Source organism: Primulina eburnea, chromosome 11, assembly GCF_022965805.1.
Source record: "Primulina eburnea isolate SZY01 chromosome 11, ASM2296580v1, whole genome shotgun sequence".
In the NCBI taxonomy this organism is placed as follows: domain Eukaryota; kingdom Viridiplantae; phylum Streptophyta; class Magnoliopsida; order Lamiales; family Gesneriaceae; genus Primulina; species Primulina eburnea.
In genome coordinates this window covers 43,023,497-43,043,267 of record NC_133111.1, presented here as the reverse complement: position 1 = coordinate 43,043,267, position 19,771 = coordinate 43,023,497, and the positions used below count along the sequence as shown (strand labels likewise).

General features: G+C 36.8%; 2 protein-coding genes across 10 annotated transcripts; one reads left to right on the top strand and one right to left on the bottom strand.

Moving 5' to 3' along the window:
* Positions 1–927: 927 nt before the first annotated feature.
* LOC140806357 (glucose-6-phosphate 1-dehydrogenase, cytoplasmic isoform-like) lies at positions 928–5,378 on the bottom strand. Of its 3 annotated transcripts, none has more exons than XM_073162966.1 (16): positions 5,221–5,378; positions 4,376–4,593; positions 4,096–4,181; positions 3,824–3,878; positions 3,549–3,735; positions 3,219–3,376; positions 3,035–3,103; positions 2,892–2,950; positions 2,678–2,714; positions 2,391–2,462; positions 2,059–2,206; positions 1,865–1,960; positions 1,715–1,785; positions 1,529–1,644; positions 1,371–1,416; positions 928–1,303 (listed from the first exon to the last, which is right to left on the bottom strand). In XM_073162966.1, the coding sequence occupies exons 2-16, from the start codon at positions 4,544–4,546 to the stop codon at positions 1,136–1,138; spliced, it is 1,539 nt and encodes a 512-aa protein (XP_073019067.1). In that variant the 5' UTR covers positions 4,547–4,593; positions 5,221–5,378; the 3' UTR covers positions 928–1,135. The 3 variants fall into 3 exon arrangements, with proteins under 3 accessions (XP_073019067.1, XP_073019069.1, XP_073019068.1); XM_073162968.1 differs by lacking the exon at positions 5,221–5,378 and adding an exon at positions 5,046–5,180; XM_073162967.1 differs by lacking the exon at positions 5,221–5,378 and adding an exon at positions 4,900–5,022.
* A 1,824-nt stretch (positions 5,379–7,202) lies between these two features.
* Positions 7,203–19,123, top strand: LOC140806350 (uncharacterized). Of its 7 annotated transcripts, none has more exons than XM_073162956.1 (20): positions 7,203–7,334; positions 7,460–7,537; positions 7,700–8,062; positions 8,434–8,676; positions 12,431–12,621; positions 12,712–12,877; positions 13,318–13,455; positions 13,528–13,717; positions 14,047–14,192; positions 14,516–14,692; positions 14,783–14,893; positions 15,296–15,415; positions 15,494–15,650; positions 15,895–16,058; positions 16,181–16,267; positions 16,705–17,033; positions 17,265–17,346; positions 17,474–17,613; positions 17,925–18,198; positions 18,651–19,123. In XM_073162956.1, the coding sequence occupies exons 3-20, from the start codon at positions 7,772–7,774 to the stop codon at positions 18,981–18,983; spliced, it is 3,339 nt and encodes a 1,112-aa protein (XP_073019057.1). In that variant the 5' UTR covers positions 7,203–7,334; positions 7,460–7,537; positions 7,700–7,771; the 3' UTR covers positions 18,984–19,123. The 7 variants fall into 7 exon arrangements, with proteins under 7 accessions (XP_073019057.1, XP_073019055.1, XP_073019053.1 ...); XM_073162954.1 differs by having other exon boundaries at positions 7,460–7,558; XM_073162952.1 differs by having other exon boundaries at positions 7,460–8,062.
* Positions 19,124–19,771: the final 648 nt, after the last annotated feature.

The window sequence follows — 19,771 nt, the reverse complement described above, 5'->3', positions numbered from 1 at the left end:
GTGAGATGTTGTACATTTTGGCCCAAGTGCTTTGTGATTCAAAGTATAGGTGGTCGAATGTGATGGTAAGGGACAGTGTTTGTGGCTTGATTAGAACCCAAGCCTGTTTAGAAGTAATGGATTATCATATACTTCAATCAACCCCATTTTACTGATCGTTATCGATCGAGAAGCTATGTTTCGCAAAAATAAGATGTGCTTCATTGTAAAGAAAACAAACAATTTGGTACTAGAAAGTGGAACATACAGACTTTTTGTGCAGAGGACAATTTGCTTACTAATTGGAAAATAAACTATTTTCGCTTGGCAGTTCTCAATAAGTCACCGAGTTTATTATTTGAGGCAGCCTCTGGATAACTTCATCAAACATACAAGAAATTAACATTATCCTTGTGGTGAGATACCATACTCTAAAATGTTATAAAAATTATTTCATATTGCTCATGCAGCATAGACCATAAACAAATAGTTTCTATTTGTTGTATTCTACTGTTGACTGCATATGCGTATGAGTATCGAAGACGATGAATCGACCTATAAATATGCCCATAAGGAGATCCATGCAGCTTAAAAGTTCATAAACCTAACAGTTGGAGCTTTGAGGTGGTTGAGGTGACAAAACTTGCGTCGTTGATTTGAATGCGTGGACTTGTCCTTGTGATGCATAGAGATTTTCATTGCATGCATCGCTATGACGCTATTGAGTCGATGTCTTTATAACTGATACTCTAAGGTCGAAATACATCAACAAATATGTCTAGAAATTGTCAGCTTGTTCCGACTTTTGACATGCATGAGTCATATCCCTAAGAGAAGAAATGCCATTTATGGTCATGATGTAGATAGCCAGCGTAGCTGTAGAAGGAAGCAAAGTTCCCACGACAAGGACTGAATGTGATACTCATGCAAGCTTCGCATACATAACAATCCATCAAGCTTTCCCATTTTATCGCATTTCCGGGATAAAAACATTCATCACATTTTAGTATAGATAGGCCGAGCTTTGAGTATTACTCAATTCAACAAGTAAAAAGCGCCAAAATCACACATAATAATACATTACAGATACATTCCAAGTGAATCGACGACAAGGACCCGAAAATGTGATCCTCACTGGTTGTGCTTGGAAACTTGGTTACAAGGTTGGGGGAATCCATATATAGCCATGTGTTTGAACGTAGCCTGCCTTTTCTAGCAGCTTGTCTGCTTCAGCGGGGCCTCTGCTCCCGGGCTTGTATGGAAGTGACTTGATCTCTCCATCATCTACTCGGTGCAGAAGTGGCGTAAAAATCTCCCAAGCAGCCTGAAAACGGACAAGAATTCTCAATATGGTTGTGCTAAAAAAGTTGGGTGAAGTATTTTATTGTTACCTTCAGCTCATCTCTGCGGACAAAATGCTGTTGATCACCTTTAATTCTGTCAAACATAAACATGTGCCCGGTTATTACTTATTATTTAACCGAATTTTAAAAAACGTGTTCAGTTTCTTTCTCATAATATTCATAGTGTTTATCTTATTTAACCGTACGTGTCAAGTATCAGACGTTCATAAGCCTCGGGAATGACAACCCCTTGGTACCGTTGGTTATAGGACAAATCTAATTCGCTCTGAGCAGTGGACATTTCCAACCCGGGCTGCTTCACCTAGACAAGAAAAAACAAAAAGCATGATTCAGTGAGCGTTCCATGAAACTCAATACCAAGTTACACTTACAGTTAGTTTCATGTATATGGCCTCGGAAGGTTGTAAGCGAATTACAAATTCATTCCTTCCTTGCTTTTGACCTATTACAATTAAAGTTTCCCATCAGGTTTATTCAAACAGAAGATGGCGATCAATGGGGGTATGGGTTTAAGTACTTACATTTAAATATGTCCCCTGGAACGTCCTTGAACTGAACCCGTATCTCCGCTTTTCTTGAATTTAAAGCTTTCCCAGCCTTTAGTATAAAGGGCACACCTACAGCGAGTCATTTCACAACAGATCAGATTAAATGTTGTAAACTTCTAATCTTACGAAAGATGTAAAATGATGTCAAAAGTAACTCTCTGTCTCACCTTCCCATCGTTCATTGTGAATATGTAGAATGACTGAAGCAAAAGTAGGAGTATTTGAGTTGTCTGGAACCGTTGGATCATCCTTATAGCCTTCATATTGTCCAAGCACCACCTCTTCATCTTTGATCGGAACAACAGATTGAAGAACCTGAGTTCCAACTAAAACATAAGTGACACTGAAACTCTGAAAAGACCCGCCAAATCGAGGTTCAAGAACAAAAGTCTAAAGCAGTGTCTTGTGGATTCTTTCTTGTGTAGAAAGGTTAAGGCAGTCAAGCAAATAATAGTTGTATACAAGGCATCTTACAAGAGCCAATAATAACCCTACACACCTTCACTTTCTCATCTCGGATATGCTCAGGCTTCGTGGAAACAGGTTTCTCCATGGCAACAAGGCAAAGAACCTTAAAATTGAAAGAGAATCAGTCATACCAGAAAAATCTTCCCGTCTTATTAATGAAAATGCAAAATCAAGTGAGATTTGATAAATTGGAAGACACTATTAAATGAGAAAAACATAATGATTGACACATTTGAGGTCAACAATTTAGAAAAGAAAAATACAATTTTACAAAGAATTAGTACTCAAGAGGATACGATCAGTATTAACAAGACTCGCCTGCAATAGGTGGTTCTGAATAATGTCACGGATAATGCTGCCAAGTTCAAACGAGCAAAACAGGTAACAAACACAAATTAGTCATTTTTTATGGAAGTGGGTACAAACTGAAAGAATAATGCTTATTATACAACATTATTGTAACCAATAACAAAAAAATACATTTATCAAGATTTAATTTCACAATTAAAGCACTCAGAATTTCAAAGCATACCCGTACTGATCAAAATATCCACCACGACCCTCAGTTCCGAAATCTTCTCTAAACACTATCTGCATAAAAAAAAGTGAATTTTTAATCTGTGTGAATTGGGAATAACCACAAAAATTCCCAACCATCTAGTCTAAGACACTAACCTGAACATTAGCAATGTTGTCGCGATTCCAAAGAGGTAAAAAGAAACGATTCGCAAAACGAAGCACCAGCTGAAAAATTTAAAAGACAAGTGGATATAAAATGTTTCCTTTTTGGTGTCATGCAGTATATGTGTACTGAGTAACAGGGTGATAATAACATGAGACGATTTAGGTAAGAAATTACCAAATTTTGCACCAATTCCTTTCCCAAATAATGATCAATACGATAAATTTGTGATTCCTCAAATAATTCTCCAATCTGTGAGCTCAGTTCCTCAGCTGATGCCAAATCCTTTCCAAATGGTTTCTCAACAACTATACGAGTCCATCCGCCAAGATGAGCTGCACATAAATATATATACAGGAGTCACATGAATTTGTACTTAGTATATCATACATTAATCAAATATTAAGAAGTTGCCTAAACTTGTACAGATATATTGCACAAATCGCATGGCCACGTCATTCATAGTAACACCCTAAATCAAACTATTTTTATGCAAAAAATTCTTACATTTATTCATGGCATACTTCTTGATCATTTTACAGACTGGTGGATACACAGATGGAGGAAGTGCAAGATAGAAAAGCCTCCTAGATGATCCATCCGTACTGTTTTTTGATATTTCATGCTCAGATATAGCTACATCTAACACTTGAAAGCCTTCTGGAGCATCATAAGTGCCACTCACATATTTAATCTACATTGTCAAACAAAGATTCGCATGTGGTAAGAATACATACTTCAAGGATGCGCATATGAATATGTAGCAAGCGGCAATCACTTACCAACTGCAGAAAGTTTGAAACATCTTCTGTTCTTTCTTTGCCTCCAGGAAGATATCTATAGAAAAAGGTATATTTATTGGCAGCAGAATAAAATACAAGCAGGAACGAGATAAAATGTTTATAGTAGAATTATCAACGACTCGAATCAGGCAAAAAAGTGCAAGGTTTTCAATCCTCAGCTTCAGACTTGCCAAGTATACATGCAACGAACCAGAGCACAAATGTTCTGAAACAAAAATTATGTCCTTCAGTAATTAATGCAGATGTCGTACCCTTGAATTCGATCTCTCAATTCTTCATCAGAAATCTTGGTCCTTGCATAGCCAAAAATGTGAACTTCATTTGATTGCAAAAATCCCTGAATATTCCAGTCAGTTAAGTCCAAAATCACCATGAGTGAAATAATAATAATAGTAATAACCAAACACCAGCATGCTTTTGATTTGCTGCCTAAGCAATTTTATTGGAAAAAAAGCAAATATCAAACCATGTATTAAGTATATACATTCATGAGAAAATTAAAAACAGAACCAAGATCTCAATTGCAGTAACCTGCCGGTAAAGGTTAAAGAGTGCAGGAAATGTCTTTTTTTTCGCAAGATCACCAGAAGCACCCAGAACAATGATTGAGAGGCATCCACTCTCGAGCACACTCTCATTCTCTCTCGGAAAAGATTCATACTTAGAAAGAGTTCTTTTTTCACAGTGCCACTCACCGGCCATTTTCCCAATTCACAGGAGCTAAAAAAAGCTGAATTATAGCTTCCAACCTGCACGGCACATTCAGAAAGTTGATCATTCAATTTTCAAAATAACAATTCACTGTCCTATAAGAGAGTCAAGGTTGCAAGTTTTGGAACCTGATAACTAGATCACTATCCTTAAAACATTAAATAATATTAAAAATAAACAAAAACTTCAATATCACACCATCTTGATGAATGCAAACGATTAAGAAAAAACCCACCAAAAACAATGGCATACTCAAGCAATTACATGCCTCAAATCCAATAACCAAGGAAATTCAGATCATGATCACAAGTAGCCAAATTCAAAAATCTAAAACTTTACTCAACTGTGATCAACTGAACACTCGTCAGTGATTCAAAGAGAGAACCATTTTTTGGATCCAACGAGAGCAACAGATGAATGCCAAAATTACAGAAAGAAAAGGAAAAGGAAAGAAAAAATGATCAACGAAATCGAAAAAAGGTTAGTATACCTAACAAAATCAACAGCAATTGGGATATCTTTTTTTTTCTTTCTACAACAAATAATTAGGTAACCGAAAATGAAACAAGGGAGTGTAACTAGAAGCAGTCGGGGAAACAAATTTACAACAATTTGAATCTATAAGGAACTTCTTGATGCTAAGTAAAAGAGACAGCAAAAAGTACCTTTCTTGATACAATCTTTTGACAGAAATGAGGAGATCATATGTGGGTTGGTGACCAAATTTGTAGATATTATGTGTGAAAACTCTCGGTGCCAACCAAACTATACAACGTTGTCTGGTGCTACCGAAATTTGACTCAACAATGGGGGCTGTGTTGAGTATCAGAGTCTGTCAACTTGACTTTTTCTTCTTTTAAATACAATTTTATTTTATTTTTAATTAACGATAATATCCGTACAAAAAATCGGTTTTTTTTTTTAAAAAATATTTAATCTGAGATAACAACAAATCTACTAAACTTTTACATTATCGACCGTATGTCTGAACTGTATTTTGAGCTATTTTGTTTGTGTAAATCCAATGCTAAGATTTTTTAATAATTTTTTTAGTAAGTTTTTATTCAAAAGAATAGTGTGCTTGTATGAGATACAGCATGTATTTGCCCCCAGTTGTTGGAAAAGGCAAGATCTTGATTAAAAATGGTTAATGATTCTTTAATCCCAATGTTGACCACGCATGGTGTCAGCCGTGTTTACCGTTATTAAATAAAAGCAAATTAGAGTGGGTCTTGTGAGATCGTCTCACAAATCTTAATCTTTGAGATGAGTCAATCCTACAGATATTCACAATAAAAGTAATACTTTCTCTCATGGATAATCTAAATAAGAGATCTGTCTCACAAATACGATCCGTGAGACCGTCTCACACAAGTTTTTGCCAGCAAACAATTATGCTTATTCTTTTTCCACATATTGTTGCTGGAGCATATAAATTTTTCATGTGCTTAACATTTTATTTATATTATTCAATATATCATTTGATTTTCATGTAACTTGAATGTCATTAAAATAACTAAATACGATTATTATTTATTATACTTTAAACATAGTGAAATTAATGATTAATAACAGTAACATGCATCATTTGCTTTTTTCTAACGCCTTAGGATTGTATACATGGCTTTATGAATTGATTTAGTGATTTTATACAATATTTGTCGGAAATATCATCCTTATCATTCTTTTTCTACTTTTCGGTATAAAGGCCAAAAATTGGCAGTAGCTAGGATATCACAATGCATGAAACAATATATTTAACCAGGAACATCACACGGCAAAATAAATTATCAACCATATCTGTACTCATCGTCCATGTAAAACAAGTAATAACATTTTTCACATTTTCAACCACTTTGGCTTCATCTTCTTTTTGTCAGCAGGTTTTTGTTCCATATCAACTGATAGACTGGGTAGATTCTATTTGCTCTGGTGAGATCGATTCTAAACCTAGAAAGGACATGAGACTTCCTCTTGAAGCAAGGGTCCGGAGGCTGAAATACCATTGTTACCTGAGAGAATATAAAAATGAAAATAAAGTTATGTACATGATTGAATGATGTATAAAGGAAGATGCTGCTTGTAAATATTAGCTCAAACATAGAGCTAAGAGGAACATAATTATGTATGTCATTTGTCAAAATGCCACTTCTTAACTATACTTCAGATTTTAACAAGCTTTACGAGCATTATTATGGTCCACCCTTAAAATAGATGATAACGAGAACAATCTTATTATTGCTGAGAACCTCAATCCAAATGTTTAACTAATTTGCTGCATTCGAGAAAGAAGACCTCAACTAGTCACCTTGTGTGTCATTAAATATATAATGATTCAAATTTATAAACACAATCAAGACAAATTTTGAGATCTCCATAACTTGGAGGAGAGAACGTCGTTCACATCTTTTGAACCCATGATACTCTTTATCATCAACAAATGCTGCCTTTCACCGCTCAATCTCATATGGGAGACAAAATCCCCACGTCTGAGTTGTAATTATTAAAATAGAAAACAAATATCAATGGGCTTTTCCAAGCTCAAAAATTCATCATCAAATGGTCCACTGACATTTCATTCCGGCCCAATTCCAATTTCAAGTGACGTATCTGACCCGTTTTATCGGGTTTCTCGCCCAAACCCAACAAGGGTCCAACAACTATACTTCAACACAGTTCCATTAATTAAGAATCGAATCAACGCTACGATTTCCGCGATATATTCTCACATCTTCGATTTCTCCCACTTTTAGTCTCTTCGTTTTTCTCTCACCTGAAGGTACGTTACTTTTTCTTACCTTTTCTACTGTTGCGATTGGTTTTTTCCGTTTTTGAGCTTCTAGTAATGTGATTTCCGCCGTTATTTTGATTCCATTTCTGCTTATTTGTTTCATTTTTTTTCAGATTAATGGCATAATTTATCTCTGTGAACTGATTCGCATCTCTTTGCTAAGACTTCCAGTTAACTGTTGTGGACTAGATGTACATGTCGGCATTTCAATGGTTGAGCTTCTACAGCTTATTATAATATTTTTCTACTGACATTTTTTTTACTTTTTGTTTGATTTGTTTCGCTTGGTGTAAGATGATATTTGCCACGTCTGATTTACTTGTTTCATCTTGAATCTTTGGTTGTTTACATAGTTGGGAGCGTCTGCGTGCAGCCGGTGATTGGACAATAGTTTTTTGAGTGGGAATCAGAAGTGTATTCCAGATATGAAAGATTTTAAACCTAAAGTTAGAGTAGCAGTTGCTGCTATCTTTGCTGTATCGATAGGTCTTACTGGTCTTTATGGTTTATTGAAACCAATATCAAATGGTTGTGTAATGACATACATGTATCCTACATACATTCCCATATCAATGCCAGAAAATGTGTCTTCTACAAAATACGGCTTGTATCTATACCACGAAGGGTGGAAAAAGATTGATTTTTATGAGCATCTTAAAAATCTTAATGGCATTCCAGTTCTTTTCATCCCTGGAAATGGTGGAAGCTACAAACAGGTATGCATCTCTCTTTATGTGGAGTTTTGATGCTATCCTGACTCTCATTAGTATTTCCTTTTTATCAGGTGAAAATTTGGACAATATAATGATTTTGACATAGTTGTTGCATTTATTGATGGGCATATATTAGGAAGCTTTTGGTCTATATTATACTATACAACATGGATTTTGAAATATCGGTCAAGTGGTTGACATGCAGCCGCATGAAGGGCAAAAATTTTGAGTAGCCATGTAGCCACTCTTACGATGCTGTCGTTGATTTGAATGAAATGGTGTATCATGATTGGATTGCTTCAAGAGGCCGGAATGTTAGATTTCATATTCACTGTTGGACACACTTGCTTATATGTTTGCCTGCTCTGATGCAGGTCAGATCCCTGGGTGCCGAGTCTGACAGAGCTTATCAAAATGGTCCACTTGAACTGGATTTTTACCAAGATTTCCCATATTTGGAAGATGAATTAGATGCTAATTTGACTGGAAATATGCTACCAAATCAATACACTTCTATGCTTGATTGGTTTGCGGTGGATCTTGAAGGTGAACATTCTGCTATGGATGGTCGGATACTTCAAGAGCATTCAGAATATGTTGTATATGCCATACACAGGGTATCATTTTGTCACTTTTGCATGAAATCCGATAAGCTTGTGTTGTGAATGGCAAATTCAAAATACATGGCAGGTAGTTACGCAGAAGAAAACTTAGTAAAAGAAATAAGTCTAGTAAAGATGAAGTAATCTATCTTCTTCGTTGGCATAAACCATGTTGTTGTTGGGGAATTACCCGAAGTGAAAATGCGGAATAAAACAACCAACAAGAACACAAAGATTTACGTGGTTCACCCAATATAGGCTACATCCACGGAGCACTGCAACTTTTATAACCGAGAGAAATATTACAACAAGTGTATACACCAATACACTCAATATCTCACGATCCCAACCCCGAGTATACCGAGAAAATATTTTCTCTAACTCACAAAAGAGAATTCCTGCACTCAAGAAAAAAATACACTCCTTTTTTCTATGCACTCTCTTTTTATCAAAGCTGAAAAGCTTTTGATTTTGGGATACAATAACTGAAGGAATTGAGCTCTATTTATAACTAAAACCTTCAATCATTTTTCTAAGTTTTTCGATGTGGGATTCGTTATTACGGAATATAAAATTCAGCGTGGGCCCTACATTATTTAAAAACTCACCTAACAATTCTCCCACTTGAAGACTTGATTCCAATCATGTCTTCACACCATCAGTGCAGCAGCTCATACCTCCTTTGTGTTAGTCCAGGAGACCAACTGAAGTCAAACACAACTTCAGTTTTTCCATGATAACAGCCTTCGTGAGCATCTCAGCTGGATTCTTGCTTTCAGGAATCTTCTCAAACTTCAAGACTCCATTCACTCGATCTCTAAGGATCCTCATTCCAAGGATTTGTTTTGCAGCACCCAAATCCTTCAAAGCAAATTCCTTTGATAACTCTTTCTCGAGTTTATCAATCTCCTCCAGACAAGCTCTTGCTATCAACATATCATTTACATATATCAGTAGTATGATATAATAACCATCAAGCTTCACATAACAACAGTGATCAGCCTGATACCTCAGAAAACCATCATTATTCATTACACCATCAAACTTCTTGTACCACTGTCTTGGAGCTTGTTTGAGACCATACAAGCTCTTCTGAAGTTTGCACACCATTTTCTCTTTCCCTCGTACTTCAAATCCCTGTGATTGATTCATTTCTTCATCTAGCTCACCATGAAGAAACATCGTCTTTACATCTAACTGTTCAAGATGTAAATCTTCTTTTACCATCAATCCAAGTACAGTCCTGATAGTAGTTAACTTTACCATCAGAGAGAAAATATCAGTGTAACCAATGACTTTCTTTTCACCTTTTACAACAAGTATTTCTTTGTACCGCTTGCTACCGTCATTTTCTAACCGGTACTCCCACTTGCTCTGTAAAACCTTTTTACCTTCAGGAAGTTCTGACAACCTCCACATGTGATTGGATGACAGCAAATCCATCACATCTTCCATGGCTAACTCCCACTGTTTAAAGGTCTCATAAACATCCGATTTATTTTTCACAAAATAAACCCAAAATCTCCTGCTCGAATCGTCAACAGTAGTGCCATAATATCTTGAGTGATCTCCAAGGAATGTCACAGGAGATGGTCCACATACATCAGTATGTACCAGCTCCAAATCCGCCGATATCGGTTCTCTGACCTCTTTTGAAAAGCTCACCTTTTTCTGCTTTCCAAAAAATACAGCTTCACACAGCTTGTGCTCAACGATCTTTAATCCCGGTAGCTTTCCGTTTGAAACAAGCATCTTCATTCCCTTTTCACTCGTATCCCCAAGCCTACTATGCCATAGACTTGAATTAGCTCCAGCATCCACAGCCGCTAATTTATTTCTCAAACTGGAAGTCATATAAAATGTTCCAGTTTTCTTTCCTCGAGCAACAATCATGGCTCCTTTTTTCACTTTCCAAGAACCATCACCAAAGGTCACCTTATGACCTTCGTCGTCAAGCTGTCCCACTGAAATCAGATTGTGTGTCAACTTTGGTACATGCCTTACTTTGTTGATTTTCCAGACAGATCCATTTGTCATCTTCATCCGAATATCACCCATACCAATTATTTCCAAAGATTTTCCATCAGCCAGGAAAACTTTTCCGTAATCTCCCGCAATGTAATTATCGAATACATCACGATTACCAGTGGTATGAAACGAAGCTCCCGAGTCCATAACCCAAGAATCAACAGGGCTTTCCATGGATAATAGCAGAGCATCATGTACCTCCTCAGTAACAACATTAGCGTTGTTCTTTGTTGATTTGCAATTCTTTTTCAAGTGACCAGTCTCACCACAGCTCCAGCACTTCACATTCTTTTCAAAGTTGCTTTTGTCTTTTCCATTTCTTGACTTGGACCCACCATGCCATTGGTTAAAACTCTTTTCGCCACTCCTGCCCTTTCCTCTATTCTCGAGATTTAGAGCAGAACTTGATGATGTTCCTTCACCAGAATCCATCTTGCGAACTTCCTCGGCAAGAATTTGATCTCTGACATCATTAAATTGTAGCTTTCTTTTTCCAACAGAGTTGCTAACCGCTGCCCGCATTGGTTCCCAATTGTCTGGTAAAGACGCCAAAAGAATAAGTACCCGAATCTCATCATCAAATTTAATTTCAACAGATGTTAGCTGTGAAACAATCGTGTTGAACTCATTGATGTGTTTAGCCACCGAAGCACCTTCTCTCATCTTCAAGTTAAATAACTTCTTCATGAGATGGACTTTATTGCTTGCTGATGGCTTCTCGTACATGTCCGATAAAATGGACATCATCTCCTCCGTTGTTTTTGCCTCCGCCACGTTATGTGCCACGTTCTTCGTTAGGGTCAATCGTATTACTCCTAACACTTGTCGGTCAAGAAGCTTCCAGTCATCATCCTCCAGCTTTTCTGGCTTCTTTCCAGATAGAGGTTGATGCAACTTCCTGCTATACAGATAATCTCTAATCTGTAACCGCCAGAACGAAAAATCTGTTCCGTCGAACTTGTTGATTCCCGGTCCCGATCCATCATCTCCGGCCATCACTTCTCTAGCCTTAACAGAAAATCAAAAAATCTTTTCTGATGTGGAAGATCAGACAAAGCTGCAACCACAGAGCATACTCAGAATTTTTAAGAATTTTCACAACAAGGCTCTGATACCAGTTGTTGGGGAATTACCCCGAAGTGATGCCGATCACGATGATAATAGTACCCAAAAAAATGCGGAATAAAACAACCAACAAGAACACAAAGATTTACGTGGTTCACCCAATATAGGCTACATCCACGGAGCACTGCAACTTTTATAACCGAGAGAAATATTACAACAAGTGTATACACCAATACACTCAATATCTCACGATCCCAACCTCGAGTATACCGAGAAAATATTTTCTCTAACTCACAAAAGAGAATTCCTGCACTCAAGAAAAAAATACACTCCTTTTTCTATGCACTCTCTTTTTATCAAAGCTGAAAAGCTTTTGATTTTGGGATACAATAACTGAAGGAATTGAGCTCTATTTATAACTAAAACCTTCAATCATTTTTCTAAGTTTTCGATGTGGGATTCGTTATTACGGAATATAAAAATTCAGCGTGGGCCCTACATTATTTAAAACTCACCTAACAGTTGTTTAGGCTGATGATGAAGTAGTCTATATGTATAACAATTTTTCTCAATGTTGGGGGTATGAAGTTGGTTATTATTTTTCTAAAATGAGATATGAGTTCTTAAGTTTCCTCATTTCTCTTGTCCTCTTGCAATGTTTCACTATTTCTGGTAGATACTAGATCAATATAAAGAATCTCAAGATGCACGGGCTAAAGAAGGGGCTGCTCTCTCTGGAAGTCTGCCCAAAAGTGTTATTTTGGTTGGTCATTCAATGGGAGGTTTTGTTGCTAGGGCTGCAGTTGTGCATCCCCGTTTGAGGAAGTCTACTGTTGAAACTGTCTTGACACTTTCGACCCCGCACCAGTAAACTATGTTTTTCTTTTTGTTTTTTAGAGTTGGTTTAATCACTGTTTATAGCTATCAGATACATATGAAATATCATATTTTTCCCAGATCACCTCCTGTGGCATTGCAGCCATCCTTGGGTCACTATTACTCTCATGTGAATCACGAGTGGAGAAAAGGGTATGAGGTCCAAACCTCTCAATCTGGAATAGCAGATCCTTTGCTCTCGCATGTTGTTGTTGTATCCATTTCCGGTGGTTATAATGATTACCAGGCAAGGTTAACATTTAAGATTAATTATTGAAAAGTCTAGATATTTGTTTTAAAGAAACAACTAGAAATTTGGATCAAGGCAAATTCATGAAGTTTTTATGTGATAGCGAACACAATGATTTGTGATATCGCATAAACTTTCTTATTACTTTCTTGCTTCCCCAGAAATCCAGCATCAGCATTTGCATTGATGAATGGTGAAGGGAAATTTATTCCGTAGTTTGTCTATTTGTGTCAGTATTGCTGTTCCTTACCGGCTCTCTTAAGATGTTTATGATATAGTTTGTTTTTTCAAGAACACCACAGCATCTAGACGTGCTAGCCATTGTGCAGTAGATTTTGGATACCCATCGATTTAATTATTATCTTTTGACTGATATTTTACTTTGCTCTTCTTGCTTTGCCCAATGCTTTATGCATGACTTACTCTGTTAATTTTAGGTCCGCTCAAAGTTGGAGTCTCTTGATGGTATAGTGCCTCCGTCACATGGCTTTATGATAAGTAGCACTGCTATGAAGAATGTTTGGTTGTCAATGGAACATCAGGTTATCTTATGGTGTAATCAGCTGGTTGTGCAAGTGAGTCACGTTGTTCCATTGGATCTATTAATGCTCGAGGATGTATTGCCCTGAAATATGTCCACTTTTCAGGTGTCACACACTCTTCTCAGTCTGGTACACACGAGGACCGGGAAACCTTTTCATAATGTAAGAAGCAGACTTGCAGTATTCACTAAAATGCTTCATAGTGGAATACATCATAACATTATTCCATCGAGACATTCAACACCGACACAAAAGTCTGACCAACTACATAATCAAGACAGAAACGTTCATTCTGGTATTTTACTGATATTTTTTTTTCCTGTATAGAATTAGAAGCTGGCCTATTCATTTTCAAATTATGCTTAGAAATTGACAGTTTTTTCCTAGAGGCAAATAAACTCCGGTCACTGCTCTGAGCAACCTGCATATTTGTCTGTAAAATGATTTCTTGACCTTTTTCCTATTTCGAGATGCAGCTAATTAAATAGGCAGATAATATACTATTGATATTTTTCATAGAGAGCAGTAATCTACGTCTGTGCTTGATTTCTATACTTGTAGCAGATAGAGGTTTTTTTGGCTTAGTAGTTGATAAGCTTTTTAATAACTCAAAACTACGGACAGAAGCAAAAGCTCTTGGCGTATCTGGTTGCCCAAGTAATCTAAAGTGGAGTGAAGATGGACTTGAAAAGGACCTTTACATTCAAACTAGTACTGTCACAGTTTTAGCCATGGATGGGAGAAGACGGTGGTTGGACATTCAGAAACTGGTTAGCTTTATTTTTCAGTTCAAAAACCTTTCCTTGCTCTTTTTCATCAGGGTGAGATTGTACAGTAAAGTTTACTGGTCAACATATCTTCTTATAGCTCTACTATATCTTCTTCTAATATGCATTTTATATTTTTTCCAAGGCTCAACTTCTCCAATAGGTAAAACATAGAGTAGACGCTCCCTTAACTTGTATAATTTTTTTCCTTATAGATCTGAAAGATGCATAACCTGAATGACAAAAGAGTCTCCAATAGATAAATCAGTAGGTCATAATGTTTATACAATATCATGTAAGTTTCATAGAGCTTTTGTAATATTCAGGGCGCAGACAGGAAAAACCACTTTATTTTTGTGACAAATCTTTCACCATGTTTTGGAGTGCGACTTCATCTTTGGCCGGAGAGGGGAACTTTGGCGTCGAAATTGTCAATGAACAATCGTGTTTTAGAAGTTACGTCAAAAATGGTGCATATTCCTTCTAGACCAGCACCTAGGCAGGTATTATATTTCATGTATTGTGATTATACCGATTTTTAATAACTTAGTTTGAATATATATGCTTTCTGATCATGGACATTTTTCTCTAAGATTGAGCCAGGTAGTCAGACTGAGCAAGCTCCTCCGTCTGCCTTTGTTTGGTTGGGTCCTCGGGATCTGAATGGCTTCAGATTCATGACAATTTCAGTGGCACCTCGCCCGGTACTGTTTCTTACAAATTTTAGTCACTCTTTTTTCTGATTTTCAAATCTTATGGTTTGTTTCATAAAATGTGTAGGATTTGCAGACTTTGGTAATTCTCATGCTGCAATAGCTTGATGTGAAATAATTTTGTGAATCGGGACGTTAATCTTATTCTGGTGTATATTTTTCCTCAAAAGCTCCTTTTTAAGTAGTTACAAGATGAAATTACTCCATGATTCTTAGGATTGTAACCTGCCAAATAGTACTTTTTCATTTAGGATCTCTGGGAACCCTCTGAAGATAGGAAAAGGGAATTATACTTATTAGACAATTCTTTTCCTGTTTGGCCTCTGTTATGAAATGATCAATGAAACATTCTTATAAGATGATTAATGAAATTAAGAGATTTTTTTCCTTCAGACTGTTTCAGGTAGACCTCCACCAGCTACATCAATGGGAGTGGGACAATTTTTCAATCCAAAGGATGGGGAGCAATTATTCCCTCCTCACTGGTTGATTCATTCATCATATTTGGAAAAGGTTGAGATTTTTAATGTACAGCTTACTGAAATTCCTAATGCTCTTTTACTGATTGTTGCATAGCTCTATTGTTTGCAGGAAATAACATTGAAAGAGGATCATCCTCTTGCATTCAATCTAACATTTTCTGTTAGCTTAGGTCTTCTTCCTATTTCGTTATCTCTCAGAACAACGGGCTGTGGAATTAGGAAGTCAGAATTTCCTGGTTTAGATCCCGGAGATATGGAAATTGGCAGTAAGGGTTTCCCATTATTGTCTTTACGTTCATCATATATCACTATTTGATAGTAAGGTTCTCTTGTGAGCTGTGTGTGGATGCATGAAATTCTTAATATTTATGATTTTATTGTTATAATTGTTGTTATTATTATTATTAATGAAAAGCTATCAGGAACCTTTTCTTGAGCATATCTGAAGATGTTTTCTCACCTCTGTATCTAGCTGCGTTGTCATTCCATTTTCTGATTGCTGGGATGTAGGGTTTTGTCGACTTCGCTGTTTTCCACCAGTTGCACTTGCTTGGGATGCGACATCTGGTCTCCATGTTTTTCCAAATTTGTATTCTGAAATAGTTATCGTAGATTCGTCTCCTGGACTCTGGACTTCTTCGCAAGAGTCTGATAAGACGGCGGTTTTGTTACTGGTAGCTCTTGGCACTAAAAAATAATTTTTAGTCCCAGTAGCACTCGCTAATGGTACATTTCTTTGTTTCACGACCTTTCTTCTTGTACTTATAACTGTTGTTATTCTCCATGAATCTTCCAGGTAGACCCACACTGTTCATATAAAGCTGCTATTGGTGTTTCTATCATTGCCGCTGCTGGTAGATTCTTGCTTTTGTATTTCTCTCAGGTTGATTCTCACATCACCCTTCTCAGAATATAGCATTAGTAGATGAAATCTACCTGTTTGTCAATTCTCTGTGTGTAAGCATTTTTATTTCCCGTTAGTCTAAAATATATTCCCCTTATTTGTCGAATATCTGTTCATATGCATGTTTCTCTCTCCTCCAGTATTATCAATATTAAACAGAACAATTTTGTTTGCGAGTTGATTATGAGTGTTATGAACACATTATGAGCTTAGTAAATTTAATATTCTTTTCGCTTGCTTTCTCTTGACTTAAGTTGACATTAATTTTAACAAAACCGTTAAAGAATAATTGCTTAAATTTACCCACCCCGCTCTTTCTTCATTCTTCATTACCTATTTGCTAGCTTGATCATATTTCTCAATTTATATGACGAGTTCTCACAAGTTTAGGTTTGAATGGAACTTGTTCCATGCAGATCAGCGGTTTTAGCATTGCTGTTATATTTTTTGCCCTGACGAGGCAAGCACATGCGTGGGAATTTGATCAACCAATACCTTCACTGCTATCAGCTGTCGAATCTAATTTGAGATTACCGAGGCCATTTTTCTTCCTTGCCACAATGCCTCTTTTATTTGCTTTGCTCTATTCTTGGCTAAGCTCTCAATTGCTCCCTCCAGTTATAAACTTCATTCTTGTGTCATCGCTTTGCTATATTTTAGCAAATGGGGCCGTGATCTCGTTGATATCACTTTCTCAATTACTTTTCTATGTTGCTGGCACAACCCATGTAATCACAAAGAGACGGTTAGTAGCTTTTCCCCGTTTTGTTTCTGCTTTTCTTTGTGTATACATCTGTATGCAAAATCATGTGTGCCAACTACAAACTAGCGAGAGTGGTATTTTTCCTACATGATGTCTGAGCTATGTAAGCTTCAACAATTGATTCCTATTGTTGGAACATTCTTGTAAAAGAAACATTCTCTGGTTTGGGATGTTTGTATTTTCGTACTTGCTAAAACAAGATCATTGTTTAAGGTGGGAGGCATGGGAAGGAAACTTCGATTTTCAGTTTCTCCAATGGTTTTCTAACCTATTATCCAGCTTTGCATCTGCTAAGGTGATCTTTCATTTGTTGTTGTCGCCTTTCTATCTTTTTGTTTAATATGAATTGATGAATCTTCCAACATACAATCCTCTATTCCTCGATAATGTATTTGACACCTTGTTTTAATATCACGGAGCAGGTGGTAAGGATTATGAGGGTGAATTCACTACTTCTTATGGCATTTGTTGCTGTTGTGCTGGCTTGTTTTGTCCATCCTGCCCTCGGACTTTTTGTATTGTTCTTATCTCATATTCTGTGCTGCCACGGTGCCCTCTCGAGGTATCAATAAATTTAGTTGTCACTCATTAACTTTTTTTAAAATGAAATCTTGAGATTCCCTTGAGGCTTGAACTGAGAAAAATTATGTATAAAAGGTTTTCATACAACTAGGTTTTGGTTATTCTCATGTGATAGTCAGTTGCCCACAAGTTTTACTCTTTTGCTTGTGTTTATTTTGGTCAGATCTCTTTTCTTGAGATTTTGGTGTTTACCGTTGAATTACGTACTGGCATGTGATATTTATTTGGTGTTTCAAGGTATATCCATGTTTAAAGTGACCTTAATGTCAGTTTTGTTGTCTTTGTGAACAGTTTTTTGATGGCTTCATTTCGCAGCCACGTTCAGAATGAAGAGTTACGTGAATCTGGAAATGAGTGTAAAAGTAACTCAATGCAATACGACTCCAGGTCTGAAGGTGACATAAGCAAGCTATTTTCTAGTGCTGTAAACTGCTCTAGTAGCCCAGAATCTACAAGAAGCTATAGTGACAGACAATTAGAAACCTTCAACCATCGCCATGGCTTGCTTATTTTACATTTGCTTGCGGCACTGATGTTTGTCCCTTCTCTTGTGGCTTGGCTCCAGGTATGTTTGGTTTATTACAATCTTTCCATTTGAGTTTTGAAGCTTATTCTAGTTTTCATTAAAGAATATGAAAATAACTCATGAACAACTCATTGCGAACAGAGCTCATCATTTTAAAGCCAATTTATTGTAGTGATCATATTTAACTTGAGCTGGTGTAGTTTGGAATTATGACTCCTAGAAATAAATTTAGGCAGGGTTCTTTCTTGTCACGGTATTATTCTTCACAGTCTTGCACGATCCATCTTATTTGACAGCAATAAATCAGGGATAGTCCTGAGTGAATATGCAAAGGTTAGTCTTGAGCCAGTATATGCTCAAATGATGGTCTCATTTTTATGGAATATTATGCTGTATATGACAGCATTCAGAATGATTTACGTAGTTCCTGTGAGCTTTTGATGTACTTTTATATCCTTGTATAATGTATTACCGTCTTTCATAATTTGCAGCGGAATGGTATCTGCCAAAACTTTCCACGTTTTTGGGATTCTTTACTTAGCACTGGTGTCATCTTGCATGGTATATGTGATCCAAAGCCCGAATTAAATTTCTTTTGGTTTCCTATTCCGGGCTTCCCTTTGTGGGAAATCAGGTTAAGCTTTGGTTATCTCCTTGCTGGCTACTTTTCGTTTGTTTCTGCGTTGGCATTGGCCCCATATATGGTGTTTTATCCTATGGCTGCAATTGGAGTTGTTTCCTTCACTTTTAGAGTCATGCAAAGAAGGAACAGAAAGAACGGTGAGACTTACCATGGCAGCAGAAAGCATTCCCATAGACATTAGTGTTGGTCTGCCATACTCAAGATCACGTGTACTTCTGTTTGACACGATGTAATGAGATATGAAATATAGCTTTGTGCCATTCCTTCTGCACTGATTTTTTGTAACGCATATTTTGATTACTGATTAACGTTTGAAATTCATTGCCCTTTTGCCCGGACTCTCGGAGATGGTTTAGGCTCACTTACAAGCTGCCAACGGAAAGAGAATGACTCAATTTGAGGAGCCGTAAGTTGCCTACTACCTACTACTCTTGAGGCATCGGTGTGTTTCTTATACCTTTTTCAGTTTGCGTTATTAATTTTTATAGATCAACTATTTTTGGTAAAGGTTCCTCATCATACTACTAGGTTTCCCTAAATTTATTGAATTTTTGGATCAAAACTTTGCGGGGTCAAAATCCATGAACACCAATATAAAATGTGATGGACTCATGGTAATTTATTGATTCAAATCAGTACTCAAAATAGATCATATATATCACAGTAAAAGACAATTTTGAAAAACCATAACAGCAACAAATAGCACAAAAAACAACCCCAAACAAAAACTAAATAACTGAAAATGCACACTAAAAAGATTTAATAGAGCAAAGAAAAGCAGTATGAGATGAAAGCTGGAATTAGAATCGATACGAAGAAACTTTCCGAAAATTTAGCAGCAGCCGAGGGAGGGCTCCATGTCCAGATTGAGAAGGTGGAGCAGGTGAAGGCGCCGGTGTGGGTGCATGATGTGCAGCCTCTGATACGGATATAAATGCCATCATTGAGAGGATGATGCACAAACGAGTA